The sequence below is a fragment of the Neophocaena asiaeorientalis genome, unplaced genomic scaffold (assembly GCF_003031525.2).
Source record: "Neophocaena asiaeorientalis asiaeorientalis breed wild unplaced genomic scaffold, Neophocaena_asiaeorientalis_V1.1 scaffold1, whole genome shotgun sequence".
Classification (NCBI taxonomy): domain Eukaryota; kingdom Metazoa; phylum Chordata; class Mammalia; order Artiodactyla; family Phocoenidae; genus Neophocaena; species Neophocaena asiaeorientalis.
In genome coordinates, this window is record NW_020171981.1 from 1012019 (window position 1) to 1033633 (window position 21615).

Consider the following 21615-nt stretch of genomic DNA (forward strand, 5'->3'; position numbering starts at 1 on the left):
TGTGGAAAAAAGATCCCAAAAAACAATGGGCAAAGGAAAAAAAAAAAAAAAAAAAAGCAATTAAGCGTCCCACAAAAGAATAACTAAACGACCTTGGGAAGCAAGACTGAAATATGCTGTTTCCTATTTTGGGGGTCATAAGAAGTCCATTTTACAATGGCCTCAAATACAGCATCTTCTTGTTTGACGTTGAGCTCATCTTTCTCAATGATATCCTTAAGTTCAGTGACTGAGAGCTCTAAAAACTCTTCTGAGACTTTCACCATCTCCTCAAAGTTGTGCAGTATGAACGTGTAGGTCTTCCGCCGCAGCTCAGGGCAGTAGATGTAGTCTGTGAACTTGCAGATGCCGATACAATTATCCAAACACAGCTCCGACTCGAGGAACTCACAGCAAGCCCTGACGATACCCATGATGTTAAACTGGTCTGCAGCAACCAGCAGGTTCTCCATGTTGTCTGGTGTGATGGGGACGGTTCGGGTGTACGCATATTCGATAATTAGCTTCATCATGTCGGGGGTAATGCCAGGGATGTTGTATACCTTCTTTTCAATGTTGTTCCAGCCACTTGTAAACAAAGCTCTGGAAGAAAGAAAGAAACTAGCAGTCACTGAAATATTTCTCTCTAGTTTGCCACGTTCCCTACCCCCGCCACCTTCTCTTGTTGTGGAAAATCTGGACATTTTCCAAATAGTGTGCATGATAAGTGAATTGGAAATAAATTGGCGTGAGGAAGCGGGGGGAGGAGGGTAGGTTTTATACAGTGGTCAAGAGAACCTTTCCAAGAACTTTGGTCACTTTTATTCCTATCTTCATGATAAGTAGGCCTTTTCCCATTTGGTGGATGGAGAAACTGGTATCTACAGCTGGGAGTAAGACCCAGGTCTTTTTTTTTTTTTTTTAAACATCTTTATTGGGGTATAATTGCTTAGACCCAGGTCTTTTTCTGTCTCAGCCCATTGCCCACCAAATTCTATCTTAATTAAGGAAATTAAACTTGAGCAAATACACTTTTAAAACAAGTATTATTGGGCTTCCCTGGTGGCTCAGTGGTTGAGAGTCCGCCTGTCGACTGGGGGGACACGGGTTCGTGCCCCGGTCTGGGAAGATCCCACATGCCGCCGAGCGGCTGGGCCCGTGAGCCATGGCCACTGAGCCTGCGCGTCCGGAGCCTGTGCTCCGCAACGGGAGAGGCCGCACCAGTGAGAGGCCCGCGTACCGCAAAAAAACAAAACAAAAAAAGCCAAGTATTGTTCAATCAACACATATCCGAATCTGATCGCTTCTCACCTCTCTCACTGCTACCTTCTTGGTGTGAGCCACCACCAGCTCTTGCCTAGATTATTGGAAGTAAACCTCCCAACTGATCTCTCTGCTTCTGCTTTTGACACCTCCAGAGTTTATAGTCTTATCCCAGACACCAGCATGATCCTTACGAGTTTATGCTCCTCTTCCGCTCGGAACCTTCCACTGACTTCCCTTGTCACTCAGAGTAAAATACAGAGTCCTTACCAAGGACTACAAAAGACCACTGAGATCTGGACCATGAATACCTCTCTAACCATATTTCCTCTCACCTTCCTCCTCACCTTGCTCCAGCCCTGCTGGCCTTGCTTTCCTTGAATACACCAGAGATGCTTCCATCTGTGCACTTTGCTTTGTACTCTGCCTGGAAGGCTCCCCCAAGATCTCCGTTATTTCCCAAGACCGCAGCCCCTTGAAGTCTTTGCTCAAATGTCACTTTGTCAGCAAAGTGATAATCCTATTTAAAATTACCACTGACCACTCTCTATCTTCCTTTTTTTCCCTAGCACTTATGACCTAATATGTATTCTATTTATTAAATGCCTGTTCCCCCTACTGGAAGGTAAACTTTACGAGAACAGGAATGTTTATACATTGTTTTATTTCCAGTACCTGTCACAAAATAGGCACTCAATAAATACTCATTGAATGAGTAAAATGACTACTATTCCACAACAACTTATTGGGTCCCTACTATGTAGCTAGGTACTTCTCTAGGTGTTGCAGAGGACAGAAGTCCCTGCCCTAATATATTTTTCCTCCCTTTTTCTAGGAAGTTTAAGGGAATGTGGGCTCAGAGGTCAAATTCTCTAGAGAAGAGGTCCGAAAACCTACAGCCTCTCGGCCAAATTCAGGCCAACTCTTGTTTTTGTACTGCACGTGAGCTAAGAATATTTTTTACATTTTTAAATGGGGAAAAAATTCTTTTCTTTTGGGGGAAAAATATTTTGTGACACCTGGAAATTAAATTCAAAGTTCGGTATTCATAAATAACTTTATTGGAACACAGCCATGCCCTTTCATTTAGTATTGTCTATGGCTGCTTTCCTACTAAAAGCAGAGTGGAGTAGTTGTGACAGAGACTGTATGGCCTGCAAAGCTTAAAATAGTCACTGTTTGGTCTTTTTGTATACCCTGCTCTAGGTCTAGATGAATGAGAATTTTTAGCAACGGGTGGCACGCACTTATCATATCTTCATTGGAACCGAGTACTCAAATATTTTCAGCTCATGAACAAAATAGGTCTTTTACTTCCTGGGTTCCAATAGTTTTGGCTCAAACTCCTTTTTTCTTCTGAAAAATATTTCCTTGGTTCTTTCCCCTCATCCCCTTTCCCACCCTCTCAGTCCTTGTTAATTTGTCACCCTGTTTGAGATAGTCTCAGATAGGGGCTTAAGGGGTGGCTGAAGTGGCACTGTCGTCTAGGTTTAAGTAGGAAACCCACTACAGGTGTCCAACCTTCCCAAAGTTTGGTTTGGGTGAAAAGCAAAGAAAAAAAGCATCTGGCCCACCAATAGTTGGTTGAAATCTAGTTGAAAATGAGACAGAAGAGGCTCTGGCCCTAGCTGTGCCTCTTCAGAAGACAAAGGAGCCAGTCTACAGGAGCCCAGGGCTTTGACAGTGTCCCTAAACTTAAGATAATGGGGTGGGAAATATGAAATGAACCAAAATGTCTCAGAATGAGCCCCATTCCCCCTTTTGGCTTAGTCCAGCAACCCTGTTATACCTGAAGTAGGAACTGCAGCTACAGAGGATGTTCTTGTGGGCATTGAACTCAAAACCATTGACCTTGATGACCACATCGCAGAGCTTGCCCTCTAGCCTAAGCTCGTTGAAGATCTCACAGGTCATCGCACTCATCTTCCTCTCCATGTGAGGCTGGTGGAAACCTGTGGAGGCCGCCGCGCTCTCCATCTCCATGGCACCCTGGGACAAGTGGAGCCAGGCTGCTCTCCTAGGGTGTCGGGGAGGATTGTAGGGGCTCTTTAGCCAGCTGTCACTCCTTCTTCCTACTACACCTTTCACATAGGGCCCAGCAGGCAGCCCAAGTTCCAGAATCCTGGGCCTGCTGTGACATCACTCTCAGGACTGTGATCTCAGGTTCTAGAACCCTCTCCTGTCCCTGTCCTCATTCCTCTCCCCCCCCCACCTCCCCCATGGCATCACTCAGGCTGAAGACCACCCCACATCTTCCTCAACCAACCAGGAGCAGGACGTGACCACTAACATCACATAAGACTAGCTCCTGCTGCCCACTTCCGGTGCTCAGTTTGGCGTCTCTGTAGCAACCATCTACCTTCTTCCGCAGCTTGGCCCTTGGCTCCCGAGACACTGAGTTCAAGGAAACCGAGTCAGAGGAGGCAGAAGGGAGAAGTATTTTTATTTTTATTTTTTTGGCGGTACGCGGGCCTCTCACTGTTGTGGCCTCTCCCGTTGCGGAGCACAGGCTCCGGACGCGCAGGCTCAGCGGCCATGGCTTACGGGCCCAGCTGCACCATGGCATGTGGGATCTTCCCGGACCGGGGCACGAACCCGTGTCCCCTGCATCGGCAGGCGGACTCTCAACCACTGCGCCACCAGGGAAGCCCCAGAAGGGAGAAGTAAAGCTGATGGGTTTTCATTCTGGCCCAGATGTCCAGGGCCCTCCTGCCCTCTGGACTGAGTCACTCATCTTCTGTGATGAGGAGCGAGGCCCGTGAAGGAAGCACCTTCTGGATCTTCAACAGAACTCACTTATGGCTCCTTCACACCCCCTCCCATCTGCGGCCTTTTGGTCATGCAAACCTTAAGCCTGGAAACGTCCATTCCGGTTAGGGTTTTTGTTCTAAAAAGAGTGGCACCCACCCACGTAACCCCAGCCTCAGCCGGCCTCCCCTTGGGCGCAGCGCGGTGCCGGGGTCAGCGGTTCTCTCGGGTCTCGGGACAGGTGAGCCCCCTGATGAAGGCCACGGTTCTGATGCGGCAGCCCGGGCGGGTGCAGGAGATCGTGGGCGCCCTCCGCAAGGGCGGGGGAGACCGCTTACAGGTACCGCGGCGGGGGCTGGGGATGTGGCCTGCCCAGTGCGCCTTCCCGCTTTGCTGCGGACGCCAGCAAGCATGCCTTCAGCCCCTAGAAATGGCCGGCTGCCCGAGGGCAAGCCTGTTTTGCCTTGGGGGAGAGCCCACCTGCCCAGAAACCTAGATTTCAAATTTCTCAGTAAGGTCGTGCTGTAGACAGAACGCACCCCACACCAGGCCTCCGGGTCTTGTCCTCGCTAGCCGAGGTTGGTGGGCTCCCCAAGAAGGCGCAGACGTGTATATGGGCCAAAAGGTGGGGGCATCTTACGAAGGACCAGGGCATTGAGATGGGTGCTATTGACAGAGTGGAAGGGGTCTTGATTCTGCAGTCCCCACCCCCATCCTCGGAGAGGCTGGGTCTTCTCTGGGTTAGCACAGGTACTAACTAGGATTAATTCTTCCTTCGGCGCTTCCTGACTCCCCCCAGGGCTTTGCCCGCAGACCGGCACTGAGCTGTTTGGACTTCCATAATCATCCTCCCTGGCTGGCACAGGGCCACCCTGGAAGGAGCCTGTCTAGGCTTCATCTCTCTTTTGCATTTTAGGTCATTTCTGATTTTGACATGACCTTGAGCAGGTTTGCATATAATGGAAAGCAATGCCCTTCTTCTTACAGTAAGTCACATACTAGCTTTATTGGGCTGCACGGGACGATGGCTTATAAGGGGCAAGTAAAAGGAGTTCTGTGTTTTTGCAGATATTCTGGATAACAGCAAGATCATCAGTGAGGAGTGCCGGAAAGAGGTGGGTTACTCCCTTCTTTGCTCAGAAATGGCTATCATATACGACTTCCGGTGGTTCTTGGTTAGGACTAAAGGTTCCAGGGTTGAGACCTTAGAAGATGAATTTTTTTAAAAAATTGTTGTTATGCTCAGGTGGACCTAGTCTTAATACACTGAAACAGCTTTTCCTTATTGGCCAAGACACGTGATAATAGACGGTTGGAATATGCTTACTGCTATCTGTAGAACTGAATAGGAGACTGCGATGTTTGCTGTTTAACCCTCGCACAACTCCGAGAGGTGGCTAGAATCATTACCGTCTCCATTTAGCAGATGGGAAAACAGAGGCTTGGAGAGGTTTGAGCAACTTACCCGAGGTCATACAGCAAGATGCAGAGCTTGGTTTTCCCATAGATCTGACTCTGTTCCCGGACTCTTTCCTCTATATTATGCTCTTTCCTTGATCGTATAAATTTTCTTGGTAAGGCAGCAGGTACCAAGAAAGACTTCTGAATTAATGTCTGTGTATGAAACTCCCGTTTCCATAAGATGCATACAGATACTGTAAAGCGATCCCTGTAGCCTTGGAGTTCATTTTACTTTGCTACGCGTTCTTCCCATCAGTGTCCTCTTTGCCAGAGCAGAGCTGTGCTAGCCCCTCGTTTCTCTGCAGGTTGCTGAGCTCTTTCTGCTAAATAGCTATATCATTTAGTTCCACTTGATTATGAAGTTCACCAAATTGGTTACTAGGTGGTCTGTTGGTCTGCCGTATGGGTCAGATCTTCTAATACTCTGTCATGATTACTGGTTATTAAGATGGACAGTGAATTATAGACAGCTCTTCTGTTTCTACACCTGTCTCTCTGGTGATGCCACTTGCAGCTTAAGGTAGATTCTGGCTCCACCACTGATTACCTTTGGCAGGTCACTTTTTTTGGTTCCTCACATCCCTGATCATAGCAGCTTCCAGAGAGCTACGTCCACAAATAAGACAATAGGTTTGGATGCCCTCTCTAGGATAAAGAAGCTAGAGAACATTAAGATTTGTGGCGTTGATGGGTTCCTGAAGAAATTAACAAAGCAAAGTTTATGTAAGAAATCTTTTTTCTTTTTAAAAATTTATATTCTGGGGGCTTCCCTGGTGGCGCAGTGGTTCAGAATCTGCCTGCCAATGCAGGGGACACGAGTTCGAGCCCTGGTCTGGGAGGATCCCACATGCCGCGGAGCAACTAGGCCCGTGTGCCACAGCTACTGAGCCTGCGCGTCTGGAGCCTGTGCTCCGCAACGAGAGAGGCAGCGATAGTGAGAGGCCCACGCACCGCTATGAAGAGTGGCCCCTGCTTGCCGCAACTAGAGAAAGCCCTCGCACAGAAATGAAGACCCAACACAGCCACAAATAAAATAAATAAATTTAAAAAAAAAAAAAGAAATTTATATTCTGTTGAATTCTGTTATACTTTCAGAAAAATGTTCTCACACTCAAGGAAACATTGAGAATCTTAACGCATTTTAGGAGCTTTCTGTCTCTGTCACTCTTTGTATTTAACCCTCTTTTGGACTGATGGTCAGGGACTCCATTTGATCTCATAATATTCCAAGACCATGCACGGTATTAAAATTTTTTACTCAGTCAATTCTCATTTTTATTGGGCACTGTTACTGACTGAGCCCATGTGACACATGGTCCCTGAAGCAGCCTCCCTAGATTGTGGAAGGTCCTGGCATGTGGAAGGTGACCTTAGCCAGAGGAGGTGCACAGAGATGCTCCCCGTGAGGTTGTCCACCTGACGTTGGTCAGGTGGAGTTATCCCCTAACATGCTGTGTCCCAAGCTCCAGTCTTCTAGTTCACTTGAATGCTTTTTGCCAGATCTGTGTAAATTACCCTGCCTTTAAAGATCTGAATGCATTTAACTTGCAAAAGAAAGGAGCAATCTTTATGAAAGCGTGAGTGTGCTATTCTAGTTTTCTTTTTTTCCGACATACATTAAAATGAATCCCAAACCACTAAAATGAAAAGTGTTTTTATCCATGTACGCCCCCCACCAAAGTTATCTTGCCTACCACCTGAGAAAATGTACCACATTTTGGGAAATACAGCGTTAAATCAGTTCTTACTGATTAAGCAGGAGTGCAGGGGGATGGCCGGCTCTGCAGCTCCAGTCACTCCCTTACCTGGAGTTGCATCTTCTAGGTGACTTTTTTCTCATGCTGGACTGTAGGACTCCGCTGGGGAAAACTTGATGTGGACTAAACGGCTTTTCTCTTCATTTCGATGTCACAGCTCAAAGCGCTCCTCCACCACTATTACCCAATTGAGATTGACCCACACCGGACCATCAAAGAGAAGTTACCTGACATGGTGGAATGGTAAGTGATGGTGGTGGTGAAACGCCCCTGGCCCTCACGATGCTTGGTCTGGACGGGGGTGTGTTTTTCCTGAGCTTTGGTCAGATGCAGGCTCCTTTACCTTACTGAATGCTTAACTGAAGGCCACAAGCGCAGCTGCTAGAACAAATTGTCCAGATAAAGCCAGGCTACGTGTGGCTACTGCTAGAGTAGAGGGCTCACCAAGTATCCTTGGAATGAGTTAGAAGCCCCTTAGTTTGGGGCAATAAGTGCTTTGGGGCAATAACCCTCCTAAGGAAACCCGTATCACTGGGCAAAGCCCCAGTTCTCCATAGAGTGGGGTCACAGAGGAAGGGATTCAGAAGAGCTTTGACATCAGCAGCAACTTGCCCAGCTCTTGTGTTGCTGTCTCACCCTCTTCCTTTAGGGACAAGCAGGGTCCTTCAGGAAATGGCTCTGGGGAAAAGGATGAGGCCTCCGCTGTCAGTACTTCCAGAGGAGACTCGGCCCTGAGATGGGAAAGGTCACTCTACTTAGTGGTTTGAATTTGGGGTCTCGTGGGGTGTCTGTTTCCAGGTGGACCAAAGCACATGAGCTCCTGTGCCAGCAGAAGATTCGGAAGTTTCAGATAGCCCAGGTGGTGAGAGAGTCCAACGCAATGCTGAGGTGAGCTGCGTGCTCTGGAAAATGTTTCTGCCGGACTGTTGGCGACGGGTTTGCTCACAAAAGAGAGGCTGGGAAGAATCGAAGAGGAGTCGGTTGCCGGGAGAGTCAGAAGCGATCTAGCACCATGAGTAGATGACGTGGAGAAGGTCTTGCTTTTCCTCTCTGGGCACGGCCAGAGAATTTTCTCTCCTTGGGTGTGTCCTAGGATGCAGTCTGCTGGTAGTGGATGTGGTGTGGATATGACGAGGGCTCCATCTCCTAGAACAAACAGCGTCTAGCTCATTCTTCCCAATGATAAAAAGACTTTTGGGGTCCCCATGGTGACTGGTGTTCTTTATCCAGACGTGGGAGTTGGCTGACCTAGGGCCCTTGATCATCCGTGGCCTTCACAGTGCAGCTGTGTGCTGGAGCGTTCTTTACTGGAGGAGGGATGAGGGCACGTAGAGGAAGGAGTCAACACGGGTGCCTTCCCTCAAGGATTGTGCGTCCTGATTGGGGAGAGAGGCTAGCTCGTGGAAAGCCAGGAGAGTAGACACGTGCAGACCCAGTAAGTGCCTGGGTGGGTTGGAGGTGTTCCCCAGGGAAGCTGCCTCAGGATAGCTGCCTGGTTGTATTTTGCTCGGGCAAAATAATACAGAAACAAACAAACAAACAATGTGGTTATATGGTGTATATGAAGTTCAGGGGCAGGGAGAGCAAATCAATGGTGATGTGAAGTCAAAATGGGGGCGGTGGCATCGACTGGGAAGGAACATGAGGGAATCTTGACCTGGTTAGTAAGTACACGTGTGTGAACATACGTAAATATTAACTGAGCTGAACACTTAAGATTAGTTCACTTTAATAATCTACTGTATATATTTTATACCACAATTTAAAATGTTTTTAAAAAATGTTAAAGATGTAACCCAAATAGAAAATAAAGAGCAGTCGCAGAGGCAGTGCCATTTCAGAACCGTTCACGTCACTTCAGGGATGGATACAAGACGTTCTTCAACACCCTCTCCCAGAACAGCGTTCCCCTTTTCATCTTCTCCGCGGGCGTTGGGGATATCCTGGAAGAAATCATGCGGCAGAGGAAAGTGTTCCACCCGAACATCCACATCGTCTCTAACTACATGGAGTTTGATGAAGATGTGAGCTGGGGCTGGAAGAGGGGTGGGGACCGCCAGCCAGGGTGCTTCACCCTAAATGTTAACCCTGATGGGGGAGGGGGGAGGGAAGGCATGCCAGCTTCTTTGCCCTCAGCAGTTATTCATTTATTAGTGCCAGCTAAAGACAGTCACTTTTGAAGGACCCACTCTTGGGTGTTTGGCTGACAGTCGACTCTGCCAGGGAGGACTGAGTTTAGGGCTCAGCCAGGCCCCGTGTCACTGTCATGGCTCGTGTGCCATCCTAGGTACTCAAGGGCTTGGACTTGGACTTGTTTTTCTTGAGCCAGAGGTGGGCTGCTCTGACTCACCCGTGTTCTGACTTCTTCCCCTTAAAACCAAGGCTGGAATTTTCATCCCTTTGACCTGTGGTTAGGGTGTGGCCCACAGCTGAGGTTAGCGCACATGTAGCCAGGCAGCGCTTGCTTGTATCACGGGCTTCATGCTTTCACCAGAGTAGGTGATCAACAATATTTGATGGTTCCTGTTAATTTAAACCAGGGGTTGTAAACTTCTTCTGTGAAAGACCAGGTAGTAAGTATCTCGGGCTTTGCGGGCAATATGATCTCTGTCACAACTACTCTGTCACACTAAAAAGCACAGGTAGACAAGATGTAAACAAATGGACCTGGCTGTGTTCCAGCAAAGCAATTTACAAAAATAGGCCAAATCTAGTCCACGGGCCCTAGCTTGCTGACCCCTAGTTGGATCACAATGAAATTTTGGCATTATCTGTGGCTTTCAGGATTCCCTTTCCTCTGTGGCAGAGACAGTGGAACACTGGTCCTGAATGGGTCTTTGTAGTCCTTCTGTCTGTCTCTTGTCTTGATTATTTAGGGCTTCCTAAAGGGATTCAAGGGCCAGCTCATACACACCTACAACAAGAACAGCTCCGTGTGCGAGAACTCTGGTTACTTCGAGCAGCTTCAGGGCAAAACCAACATCCTCCTGCTAGGAGACTCCATGGGAGACCTCACTATGGCTGATGGGGTTCCTGGCGTGGAGAACATTCTCAAGATTGGCTTCCTAAATGACAAGGTAGGTAGGAGACCCGGGTTCTTCATGGCCGGCTTCTCCTTCATTCCTGTTAACGAGTGCTTATTGAACACCTTCTGTGGGCTAGACCCTGTGTGAAGTATGAGAGGCACAGAGGTCAGACATAAGCCATAGTCTCATAGGAAACAAAAGAGATACCCAGTGGTTACAGCTGTGCACGAAGCACACGGCGTGACCCAGAGGTCAGAGCACGCCACCAGAGCCCACACTTACCGAGTGCCGCGCACATTAACCCAGTTCATCCGTACAGTCACACTCTGAGGTAGTGACTGTTATGCCCAGTTTACAGATGCGGAAACTGAGGCAAGGGGGTTAAGTAACTTGCCCAAGGTGACATAGTTTAGAAAGTGGCTGGGCTGATTACCAGTCCTCCTAAATCCTACCAGCAAGGCATGATTGAGATGGGAGATGTTGGTATTCAGGATGTGGGTTTATAATTTAGAGAAGGAAAGCATAGGAACAGACCAGAGGTTGACAGGGGTGAAAACATAAGGTCACAGAGGGGCACAGTATGGCCTCAGGCTAGAAGGCCTCCAGTTCTCACCTCAGCCAGCAGGTGCTGAAGCCTCGTGACGATTCAATCCAGAGAGATTAGAGGTAACTGTCTGACAGTTTTCGTTTCTAATCGTTGGGATGGTCCTTTTGGCACTGACCCAAGGGTTAATTGTGGCAGCCTGCATCCGTGGCCATCTGTGTCTCCAAAGGGCAGGTCCCGGTAACCTTGAACTCCTCCCGGGGAGTCGCAGCTTGAACGCCCTCTTCCCCAGCCCCAGGTGGGCAACGCGGAGGGCAGGGCGCTGGGGGACTCTCGCTCTCTGCTCCCCCGGCAGGTGGAGGAGCGGCGCGAGCGCTACATGGACTCGTATGACATCGTGCTGGAGAAGGATGAGACGCTGGACGTGGTCAACGGGCTGCTGCAGCACGTCCTGCGGCAGAGGGACTGGACGGAGGTGCAGGGCTGCTGAGGGCGGCCCCGGCAGGCTGTGGTGCGGACGGGCTTCCCCGGAAGGCTACTCTGCTCTGAGCACTGCTCCTGCCGGTGCTGCAGGGAAGAGTCCGGGAGGCCGGGAGCTGCTGGCCCACGCCCCTCCCTCCCCCTTTCCCTGGCTTCGTGGTTTGTGTTCTCCAGAGCCTTGAGGGAGCCCTGCCAGCCCGGAGGGCAGCGAAAGCCATTCCAGATGAACTGTGGACCTACACAGGGTTAGCACTTTAGGAATCATTTGGTCCTGGGAATCTTTTTTCCAGTATTTTTTAACATGGGAAGCTGCTCTTCAAACAAATCTAATATGTGAAACAGATCAAAATAAAAAAAGGAAAACACAGAGCTGTTCCGATTGGGGTGGGGGTGGGGCAGAGCCTGTACCTCCTGGTTCTGGAGGCTCAGGAACCTCCGAGAAGCTGCTAGAGCTCCATGGAACACGGTTTGAAAACCCCTGAATTAGCCTAGGAGACTCTGAGCACAGCGAGCACAGCCTAGCGTGTCTGTGGGCGTCACGGTGGGCAGGCAGGGTTGGAAGGGTGTGTTTCTGACCCGGAATGGTTTGACTTGATTCTCATGCAGCCGTTAAACTTGAAATTCAGCTGGGATCAGCTGAATCTGGCCGGCCCTGTATGCAGAGCCCCCTCTTGATGGGTCCCTAGAGTGATCCATATGAGTGTGGATTTTCACTGGGGCCCTTGGCTCCTGTCCTTCCTCCTCCTCCACGGCCACTGAAGTGCATGACTTAAGGGCGGTTGAGTCGGGACCTGAAGGGAGCCGGTGCTCAGGGTAGTCGGATTCATTCCCTCATCCGCCTGCCTGGTGGCTGGTAAGTTGTGTTTGTCTGCAGCTCAGCGGAGAAAGTGATGGGAGTGTTGACCGAGGGCCAGCTGTGTGCACCCAGGTGCTGCAGGTGCCGTTCCATCCTCACAGGGATCCCGCAGGAGGTATGGGTCCACTTAGAAAGGACCAGTCCTTTGCCCAAAGGCCAGAGCTGGGAGCTCAAGCTGGGGTTGCAGTGTTTCCGACAGAGCCAGCCTTCTCTTCTGCATCACGCTGCCTCCACATGGACTTAGTTCAGGCTGTCCTGTTAGGCTTGGGGGAGGGTGGTTATCATCTGAGGCTGTCACCTCTGTCGACCCCGAGGTGCTTTCTGTGCTTTGGGACCAGGGAGTATCAGATGCTGGTGACCGTGGGGAGCAGCTCCGTCTCTCGGGGGATCTTGGGCAAGAGCTCGGTGCTTGTGGGGGCAGTTTGGGATGTGAATCCAGTCACTTTCTCTCCCAAGCATCCCCCCCACCCCACCTCCTTGGATGGCTTGGGTCATCTCTGTCGCACTGGCCAGAGTCCAGCCAGGCAGGTGAGGGCAGATGGCCTGATTAGTGGCTGAAGCAACTCCTTCCTCAAGACACCAGAGGTTTGAACTCCATTACCTTTCTTTCTGGCAGGAGGGAGAAGCGCCAGGGAGGTGGTGACAGCTGGCGGCCAGGAGCAGGGAGAGGTGGGAACATCGCCGTATTAGAAACGATCTGTGTGAAAGGGGAATCTGACCTGTGTGGTTTAATTTAAGCCTTGAGCTTTGCATGTTGTGTTTGAGTTCAGGGAACTTGTTTTTCCATTCAGCTGGGACCCTTAGGAGACCAGGATCATGTCTCCAGGCCTCCCCTGCAGGCCCCTCTCTGTGGACACTTACCCCCCAGCCTCCCTCCATGGTGAGGGCCCCAGCTGGGCCTCAGGGAGGCAGGAGGCTGAGACCTAGGGACACAGGGTCTTGAGCAGAAGGGCCATGGAGATGGCCTGCTTTGCTCCCCTTCCTTAGACCCAGCACTTGGGTCTAAGCTTCCCGCCCCCAATCAAGAAAGACCGCATCCCGAGGACTTTGGTTTCGGACGTGTTTTATTTGGCACAAAGGAGAAGGGGGTCTGACACCAGTTTAGCCTTTTGAGTGTGCAGAGCTCTGCCCACCTCCCCTCACCCCCTCAATAATGAGCCCCTTTTCCACATTTATCTCAGCCCCGAACCAAGGATTTCATAGCCCTAAGATCCATCCAAGTAGGTTTCCTCATACCACCCCCCTTCATTTTTCTCTTGTTCCTTGGTCCCTAGAGAAGGCAGCCTTCTTTAGGGATAAGAGGAGACACAAAGCCCAGCCCTGAAGTGCAGCACCCTAGGGGCTCTTCAGCCACCACTGGACGGCAGCGAGGGGGCGTGGGACAGGTGAAGGGAACCGGACAGGTAAGGTAGGGCTGTCCCCCCGGAACCATCCCCTTCCCTAGGAACCAGCCGGAGCCGAGGGAGGAAAGCTGGGGGTTCATGTTCCTGGGGAGCTGCCAGGACCGAGGAATGGGGGCTGTGGGCAGGGGCGGGGGTGTGTGGGTTGAGGATGGTGAGGAAAAGTACAGGTAAAGGGGAAGTTTGGGGAGAGAAGGAAATTATGAGCTTGGCCTTCCTCAGTGTCTGGTGACACGGAGGGGAGGTCTGAGCAAGGGGCCAGCAATGACCCCAGCCAACCCCCAAACTCCACCAATCCCCAGATTGGCTTTGTAATTCCAAAACTTTTAAGGAAGGGGTTTGGGGCTGGGAGAGAAAAACCAAATAGAGATCTGTGCTGTGGATTTTACTCTCGGGCAGTGGGAAAACCAGAGTTGTCCCCTCTGACCACTTTCTAGAAACTTCCAGACCTCATGCCAGCAGAGGGGAGGGTGACTGTTGGGAAGTCAGCCCCACTGCCCGCTGTCCCCCTCGATGACCTTTGCAGTTGGGCCCAGGCCTCTGCCCTTCAGAGCTCCTCGTGGACCCGCTCTTGGTCTTCATCCGACTTCAGCTTGAGTTCCTCGGCGGTGATGTTGCCATCCTGGTTGCGATCCTGATTCTGGAACATGTCTCCTATGGTTTTCTCAGGGTCCTGGCCAGGCAGGAGGCGTCCTTTGCCCTCACTGACTTGAGCCTTGATGAAGGTGGAGAACTGCAGCGAGGAGAGCCAAGGGGAGGGGGAGAGAGCATCGTGCCTGAGCAGCTGTGCTCACCTTGGGACGGGTCCCCAGGCGGAGGCCTTCCAGCGAGGACTGAGGAGAGGAGCTGGTTGGTGCTGCGTCCTGAGGGGGGCGGGGGCGGAGGGCGTGCCCAGGGTCGGGCAGCCACGGGGCAGTGGGCTGCATGTGCCAGAGGCGAAGGCGGGATGAGGGGCTTAAGGCACACGGACCCGCAGCGGGGCAGCAACACGGGTGCAGACAGGATGGTGGACACACACTGTGTTCTCGTTAGATGCCACCGTGCAGGGTGGCTCCTGCCAGGTGACAGCGTGGGAGGGATTACTAGGAGCGAACTCCTCACCCACCTCCTCCGGGGGCACCTCGCCATCCTTGTTGAGGTCCATGTCTTCAAACAGGTTGGCAGGAGGGTCTTCGTGCCAAATAAACAGGTAGCCTGTGGGCAGCCCATCCTCCCGGGACATCAGCTCCACCTCAAACAGGAGCACAGCACTTCCAGGAACCCCCCGGGCTGGAGGGAGGGGAGGAGTAGAGGGAAGGGTCTGGGCCCGGCTTCACTGCCTGCCCAGTGCGCTCCCAGCCTACAGGCCTCAGCTCCTGCCTTGGGGGCTGGAGAGTGGGGCATGGAATGGGAAGCATTGGGAAGGCCTCACTCACTCCTGCCAGCAGCCATCCAGGCTCCAGGGGGCAGGGGCAGAGGGGAGGAGGAAAGCCATCAGGCCAGTCTCTGCTCACCTCCGCTCTCTCCATGTGCCAGGTGCGGGGGGACCACCAGCTGCCGCCTCTCTCCCACACACATGCCCTGCAGGCCCGTGTCCAGGCCTTCGATCACCTTGTGGGCGCCCAGAGTCGCCTCCTGAGGGGCCCCGTAGTCGTGGCTGGGGGGAGAGCAGATTCCCGGGTCAGTGCTCATCCTGGTCCCTGGCAGGCCCAGGGCAGGGTGCGGGGACCCAGCAGTGCAGAGATAGGATCAATCCCCCTATCTCGTAACTAACTGCCCTGCCGTGTGGCCGGGGGCTCATCTCTCCCTGCTCGTTTCCCTCCACTGAGTGGAACTAGCAGCTCCCCTACTGCTTACTTCACCCTCCCTCTGCTTGTGGACTTAAGAATTTCAGCTTAGATGGGAACTTAGGGAGGCAGGGTCAGGGGTGCTGCTAGGAGGACTCCCCACGCCTGGGCCCACCCACCTGCCCAGCCCTGGCCCTGCCCCGGACCCACGAGGAGAAGAGCTTGGTGCCATCCAGCAGAGAGCAGTTGTAGTGGTAGCGAACAAAGTCCCCAAGCTTGGCCGTCTCGTTGCAGGTCTCCGGGGGCCGGGACAGTGTCTTGATTTCCACTGGATCTGCAGGGTTGTGGAAGTCGATGATGTGGACGTCGAAGATCAGCACAGCAGAGCCAGGGATCTTGTCTCCTGGGGCCAGAATGGGGGCGTGGATCAGCTGGAGTCTAGGAGGGGCTGCTCTAGGTCTCCATGGAGGCCCCAGACCTTCCCCATCCTGGGGTTTTAAACAAGGATGGGATGGGATGTTTGTCCACATAGTCAACTCTTGTAATATACTCTGTGGTGGTGAGGAGGCAGGCGAGGGGAGGGGCACGCCAGCTGGAAAGCGTTTCCCATATGTATCTTGTGACCTCCCAATAACTCACCCTGCTGATCGATGTGATTAGTTCCATTTTACAGGTGAGTACACAAAGGCTTCCAGCAAAGCTGGGACTCGAATCCAGGTCTCTTTGCTTCCCAGGGCTATGCTGTTTCTGTTCTTCCATAACCGCCCTCCCTCCCCAAGCTCAGGAGTCGGCTGCCTTTCTCCAGTGTGGAAGGGGAGAAGTGGGGGACTGCCCCCTGGAGAAAAGGATGGAGTCCTTGTGGTAGGAGTTGGGTGGGGGGCCAGTTTTTTCGATGAGAGGGGCAGAGCAATGGCTGGAATCCACCCCCTTCGCCCCTGCCCATCAGGGGGAAGGTCAGGAGGAACTGAGGTGTTGGCTTGGGGAACAGGGAGCATGCCTACCAGTCCCGTTCTCCCCATAGGCAAGGTGGGGGGGGATGGTGATTCTCCGGCGCTCCCCCATGCACGAGCCCTGCAGCCCCTGGTCCATCCCTGGGATGACATAGCCCTGCCCCACATAGGTATTGTAGGTGCCGTTTCGGGAGTAGCTGCAATACATACAAGGCGGGGAGGCGGGCAAGAGAGTCACAGCGGCCCCGCCTTTCCTGCAGCACAGAGCCGCCCCCAGCCCCCACCGTCGTCCTCAGGACCCCCCGGACCTGGAGTCAAAGAGGGTGCCATCCATCAGGGAGCCGTTGTAGTGGTAACGCATGAAGTCCCCAGCCACGGCTCTCCGGACGCAGCCAGGTGGCAGCTCCAGTGTCTCCAGCTGGACCGCGTCCTTTGGGTTGTGGACGTCAATCAGTAGGACTTGGAAGACCAGGGAGGCCTGCGGGGGGATCACAGTCCCTGGGGAAGGGATAGGCTTGAACCATACACGTGGAGAGCAAAGCAGGGCTCTTCTCCACTCAGGAAGGCCTACGTGAGCACCGTGCAAAAAGGTGCTAACCCTGCTTTCCAGAGCCTTTGGCGCCCATCAGTAGCCCCGGTTCTTCCCCTGTGAGGCCTGAGCTGAGCTTTCCCCAGGGCCAGCACCAGCCCATATGAGCCTTTGTGTGAATCAGAGTAAAGCACTTGTTTTTTCTTGGCTGTGCTTCGAGGCTTGCGGAATCTCCGTTCCCCAACCAGGGGTTGAACCCGGACCCCAGCAGTGATAGTGCCGAGTCCTAACCACCCAAGCACCCCTTCTTAGTGAGGTGATCACCAAGGGCTAGATTTCATCACTACTTGCCTCCCTGGCTGGGTGTCCTTGTGCAGTACTCAACCTGAACAACTATATGTGGCAGCCCACTTCTAGAGAATCCCCAAGTCCCTGCTCGCCCTCACCATAGCCTTTCTCGCCATAGGCCAGAAATGGAGGGATGACGATCTTCCTTCTCTCTCCAGGACACATGCCCAGCAGCCCCTGGTCCATGCCCTTGATCAGCCAGCCAGAGCCCACGTAGGTGTCGTAAGTGCCACCTCTACTGTAGCTGCAGAGAATGAGGGAGGGGTGAGGCTGCTGTTGGTGGGAGAGGCAGGAAGGCCCCCGACTCTCCGCTGCATGCCACAGTCCCTGGCGCCCCAGGGCTCCTTCCAGCCCTTACCTGGTGTCGAAGGCAGTGCCATCCAGCAGCGTGCCGTTGTAGTGGTAGCGGACAAAGTCGCTGTCCTGGACCATGCGGGGGCAGTGGGGCGGGCGCAGCAAGGTGCTCACCTGCACAGTGTCCGCCTTGTTCCACACATCCAGCAGGACCACATCGAAGTAGAGGGTGGCATCCGGGGGAATAAGCCCCGCTGTGTTTGGTGCAGCCCCCCGGAGTGGGGGGTGGAGTGGAGGTCTGAGCATCCTGCTTGGCCTCCCGCTCCACCATCCTTAGTTCCCCTTCTCCCAGGTCAAGCTAGGATCCTACCCAGGGCCCTATTATTGCCCTTCCTCCCGCCCCAGGGGCAGGAGACGGAAAAGTCTAGTCCCAGACCTGCCGCGCATGCAGTGTGACCTTGGAAAGCCGCTCTCCCTCTCTGAGCTTCAGTTTTCTGGCCCTGGGCCCTTGCTCCTGCCTCCTGGTCTCCTCCACCCCCACGCCTGGGCCCCAGCTCTCCTCACCCACGCCGATGCTGCCATAGCCAAGGTGCGGAGGCACAATGAGGCGTCGCCGCTCGTTGACGCACATGCCCATGAGGCCTCGGTCCATGCCCGTGATGAGACGCCCCACGCCCACCACGATGGCCACCAAGGTGTGGCGGTCATAGCTGGGGAGGGAGGGGACAGATGGGATACAGTGGCCTCTGCCCATGGTCACATACAGGCACAGGCGCACACAAGTGCACACACACACCATCCCCCTCCCTACACAAAGGTGTAGATCCACAGGCTTCTCAACTCTTCAAGCCTCCCTCCTAGGTGGGCCGTGACTCCCACCTTAATAGGATGGGCTGTTACAAAAGGAAGTCCTCCAGGAGGCCAGGGGCTTTTATCTACCCTGGGGTGGGGGGATGGTGCCAGCAGTCCTATCTGCTGCTGCTATCTCCTGACAGAAAAGGAGTGGGAAGTGCAGACCCAGGGTGGGGTGGGGGGAGGGGTGTGGGTAGACCAGTTATCCAGCACTTAAATGATAAGGCCGAAGAAATGCTTGGCATTTTGCATTCATTATCTCTTTTAAAATATTTACTTATTTGGCTGCGCCGCATCTTTAGTTGTGGCACTTGGGATCTTCGTTGCGGCATGTGGGCTCTTAGCTGTGGCATGCGGAATCTAGTTCCCTGACCAGGGATCGAACCCGGGCCCCCTGCATTGGGAGCGCGGAGCCTTAACCGTTGGACCACCAGGGAAGTCCCTGCATTCGTTATCTTATTTAATTCTCTCCCCTGTGAGGTGGGCATTATTATTATTATTTGCCGCACCATGCAGCTTGTGAGATCTTAGTTCCCCCACCAGGGATCAAAGCCGGGCCAAGCCGGGCCACAGCAGTGAAAGCGCAGAGTCCTAACCACTGGACCACCAGGGAATTCCCGAAACGGGCATTACTGATTTCATTTTTCTTACGAGAAAAATTGAGACTTGAGAGACCAAATGATTTGGCCAAGGTCACACGGCTAATGGGTGGTCTGTTGAACTCCAAAGCCACCTGATGGGCCACTGCACCATCAGGTCACAGAAGAAAGGAAGGGAAAGCAGAGCTGGCTGGGGATAGGGATTGGTTTTCAATTTTGAAAAAGGCTACTCTGAAATGGCCATGGCTTTTACTTGATTTAGTTTTAAGTTTTAAGAAGTTAAGGAAAGATGGGAGATTATTATTTTGACGGAAGGTGTCATGGGTTGTGAAAGTTTTCCGAGCTCAGCACTGCTTGGATCCAACCTGGATCCAAGAGTCCCCATCAGAATCCCCGATAGGGAGGTCATTCTCCAACTCCCAACCCCTCCTCCACTCCTCGGTGGCCACAGGCTCACAGCTGTACTCCTGTCTACTGCCGATGCCGCGTTTTGCCCACTGAGCTGGTTGTACGGCCTGCTTCCTCCACAGTGCCGTTGTGAGAGCCCAAGCATGGCAAGAAGCTTCTACCAGTTAAACACTACCAAAGTTCTCCCCAGAGTCAAGGCTAATTAATGTGTACTGAACCCGCTTGCAGACCGTAAGGTACTGTGTGAAGTTCACTTTCATTCATCATCTTGAGTCCTAACATCAGCCTTAGGAAGTAGGGATGCAGTTTTCCAGACTGTTTCTTAATCTCCTTTTTTTCAGATGAGGAAAGTAAAGCTTAAAGAGGCAAAACTCCTTGTCCATGATCGCAGCCTGGGTTTGAGTCCAGGGTCTTGGTCTCAGGAGTTTGTGTTCTTACCCCATAAACTTCCTGCCTCCAAAGCCACTAATTTCTATAGGCCGAGTTGTGTGTGCGACCTGGACCCAAGGTTTAACTGAGGCTGGCCTGGCATACAGCCCTGCCCCCACCGAGAAAAATGGACTTGCCAGAGCAGACGGAAAGCCTGGACACAGACCAGAAACCCATCTCTCAAACCCCAAGGCTGGCAAGATGGGCGGCAGCACTGACTTGGTCGAGCTAAGATGGAGGGAGATGAGGGTGCGGGATCACGGGGAGAGGGACGCATGAAAACCCTCGGAGGAGCCCAGGGTGGCATGTGTGACTGTGTGACATGAAGGCAGACAGGGTCCTTACACCAAGGTATGCCCTGCACTCCCTGATCCATCCTGCTGTCTTAGAGTGCCCACCTGCTTTACCCCGCTGGCTGCTAACCCCCCCTCCCCCTCCCCCCCAAACTCTACTTACTTCTTCTTCTCTAAACACAAAGGCACTGAAACCTGTGGCTGGAGCCAGAAAGGGAGTCGGGGTGGATGGAAAGGTAGAGGGGGCAGCAGGGACCATGCCCTTCCCCCTAACTCTGTGGACCAGAAAACCCCCTCTATGTCTTTAAATAGAGCACTGGTAAGTAAATAGAGCAGTTCACCTTGATTCTCAAGCACTCTGAGAGACAGAGGGAGTTTGTGTGAAAGAAACAGGCGTCTTCTGAGAGGCGAAGGTTTGAAATTGAGGGCAGGGATGTCTGGGAAGATGGACGTCTAGGAGTCCCCCCACCCAGGGTGCTGTGTTTGAGGTTAGGGGCTCACAGTGTGAGTAGGGAGCATGCAGACACAGCTTAAAAGCAGCAACGAGGGAACCCCAGGACTGAGAGAGCTTGGTCCCGGGCTCCGGGAAGGGAAATGGTGAGTCTGGGGGCACCCAAGCCATTACCTCGAGTCAAACTTCTTGCCGTCCTCGAAAGTACCGTTGTAGTGGTAGCGCACAAAATCCCCCATCTGCACTTCCCGGGGACAGGCCCTGGGGATGTGGTACCTCTCGATAACCACATCTTCCAGGGGGCTCCCGGCCGGGCTGGCGCGGCCCAGCCCCCTCCCCACGGCCTGCAGCAGTAGCAGCAGCAGCGACCGGAGGACGGTGTGGTTGGGGCGCCCCGCGCGGAACATGGTGCCTGGAGCTGGGACGGCCGGCAGTGAGGGCGAGCGAGAGAGCCGCCGCCGCCGCCGCCAGACTCCTTGGCCCCCCTCCTCCCAGAGCTGGCTCCCCCTCTTCCTGTCCTCCATCCTCACCCCCGCCCTGGCTGGTCCACGTGGAATGGGGGCTGGGGAGGCTGAGCTGGCGGGGTGGGAGTGGGGGGAAGGGGTGTGGAATTGGAGGAGGAGGGCCAGGCTGATAGCTTTAGAGTACGAGGAAAGCACCACAAAGCCCTCCAGATTTCCCCCCACCCGTACCCTGGGGCTGAGAGACCTGGGAGGGGTAGGGAAGTTCCGGAAAGTTGGGAAAGTCGGAGCCGACTTAAAAAAAAAGTTCAGTCTTTTTTCTGGAGCCCCCCGGGTCCTAAAGCCGGACTGAAGCATCCCTTGTTTCTTTGGCTGGCAACCCCAAATCTAGGTCTCTCCAGGTGGCTGGTGAGGCTCCAGAATCGGAGGGGTATCTCAGTGCTCCCTCCCACCCCTTCTGCCCCAGGGACGGCCTCTCCAGGGACGGGCTGCTTTGTCCTGCAAAAGCTGGACTGCCAGAGGACTTTCTGACGTGGGGATGGAGATCGAGTGGGAGGTGGTGAGAGTGGCGGATGTGCAGGGTAAAACCGGGGGTGTGCTTCCCCGTCGCGGGCTGGGGGGACACTTGCAGGAACCTTTTCGGGGCTGGGAGTGGGGAGTGAGCAGAAGGACCGCTCTGATGGAAGAGCAGGTTCCAGGGCTTGGGTAAAGTAGAGTGAAA

At 53.2% G+C, this 21615-nt stretch overlaps 3 protein-coding genes across 4 annotated transcripts in view; 1 reads left to right on the forward strand and 2 right to left on the reverse strand.

The window, feature by feature from the left end:
* KLHL10 (kelch like family member 10) overlaps nt 1-3352 on the reverse strand; it is a 5972-nt gene extending 2620 nt beyond the window's left edge. The window contains exons 1-2 of the mRNA XM_024745679.1: nt 3032-3352; nt 93-582 (exon numbers count right to left, since the gene is read on the reverse strand). Of these exons, the coding sequence (XP_024601447.1) occupies nt 93-582; nt 3032-3225 (684 nt within the window). The 5' untranslated portion in view covers nt 3226-3352. The remainder of the gene's footprint in view (nt 1-92; nt 583-3031) is intronic.
* An 812-nt stretch (nt 3353-4164) lies between these two features.
* On the forward strand, nt 4165-11624 carry NT5C3B (5'-nucleotidase, cytosolic IIIB). 2 transcript variants are annotated; one of them, XM_024746231.1, is made up of 8 exons: nt 4165-4231; nt 4907-4976; nt 5059-5105; nt 7366-7451; nt 8007-8096; nt 9070-9232; nt 10085-10285; nt 11134-11610. In XM_024746231.1, exons 2-8 carry the CDS (start codon nt 4925-4927, stop codon nt 11266-11268), a joined length of 774 nt encoding a protein of 257 aa, XP_024601999.1. In that variant the 5' UTR covers nt 4165-4231; nt 4907-4924; the 3' UTR covers nt 11269-11610. The 2 variants fall into 2 exon arrangements, with proteins under 2 accessions (XP_024601999.1, XP_024601991.1); XM_024746223.1 differs by having other exon boundaries at nt 4178-4330; nt 11134-11624.
* Nucleotides 11625-13160: 1536 nt separating this feature from the next.
* On the reverse strand, nt 13161-20911 carry FKBP10 (FKBP prolyl isomerase 10). Its single transcript, XM_024746213.1, has 10 exons — nt 20608-20911; nt 17966-18111; nt 17466-17655; nt 17206-17351; nt 16539-16728; nt 16282-16427; nt 15491-15683; nt 15008-15150; nt 14620-14783; nt 13161-14247 (listed from the first exon to the last, which is right to left on the reverse strand). Exons 1-10 carry the CDS (start codon nt 20838-20840, stop codon nt 14062-14064), a joined length of 1737 nt encoding a protein of 578 aa, XP_024601981.1. The 5' UTR covers nt 20841-20911; the 3' UTR covers nt 13161-14061.
* Between the last annotated feature and the right edge of the window lie 704 nt (nt 20912-21615).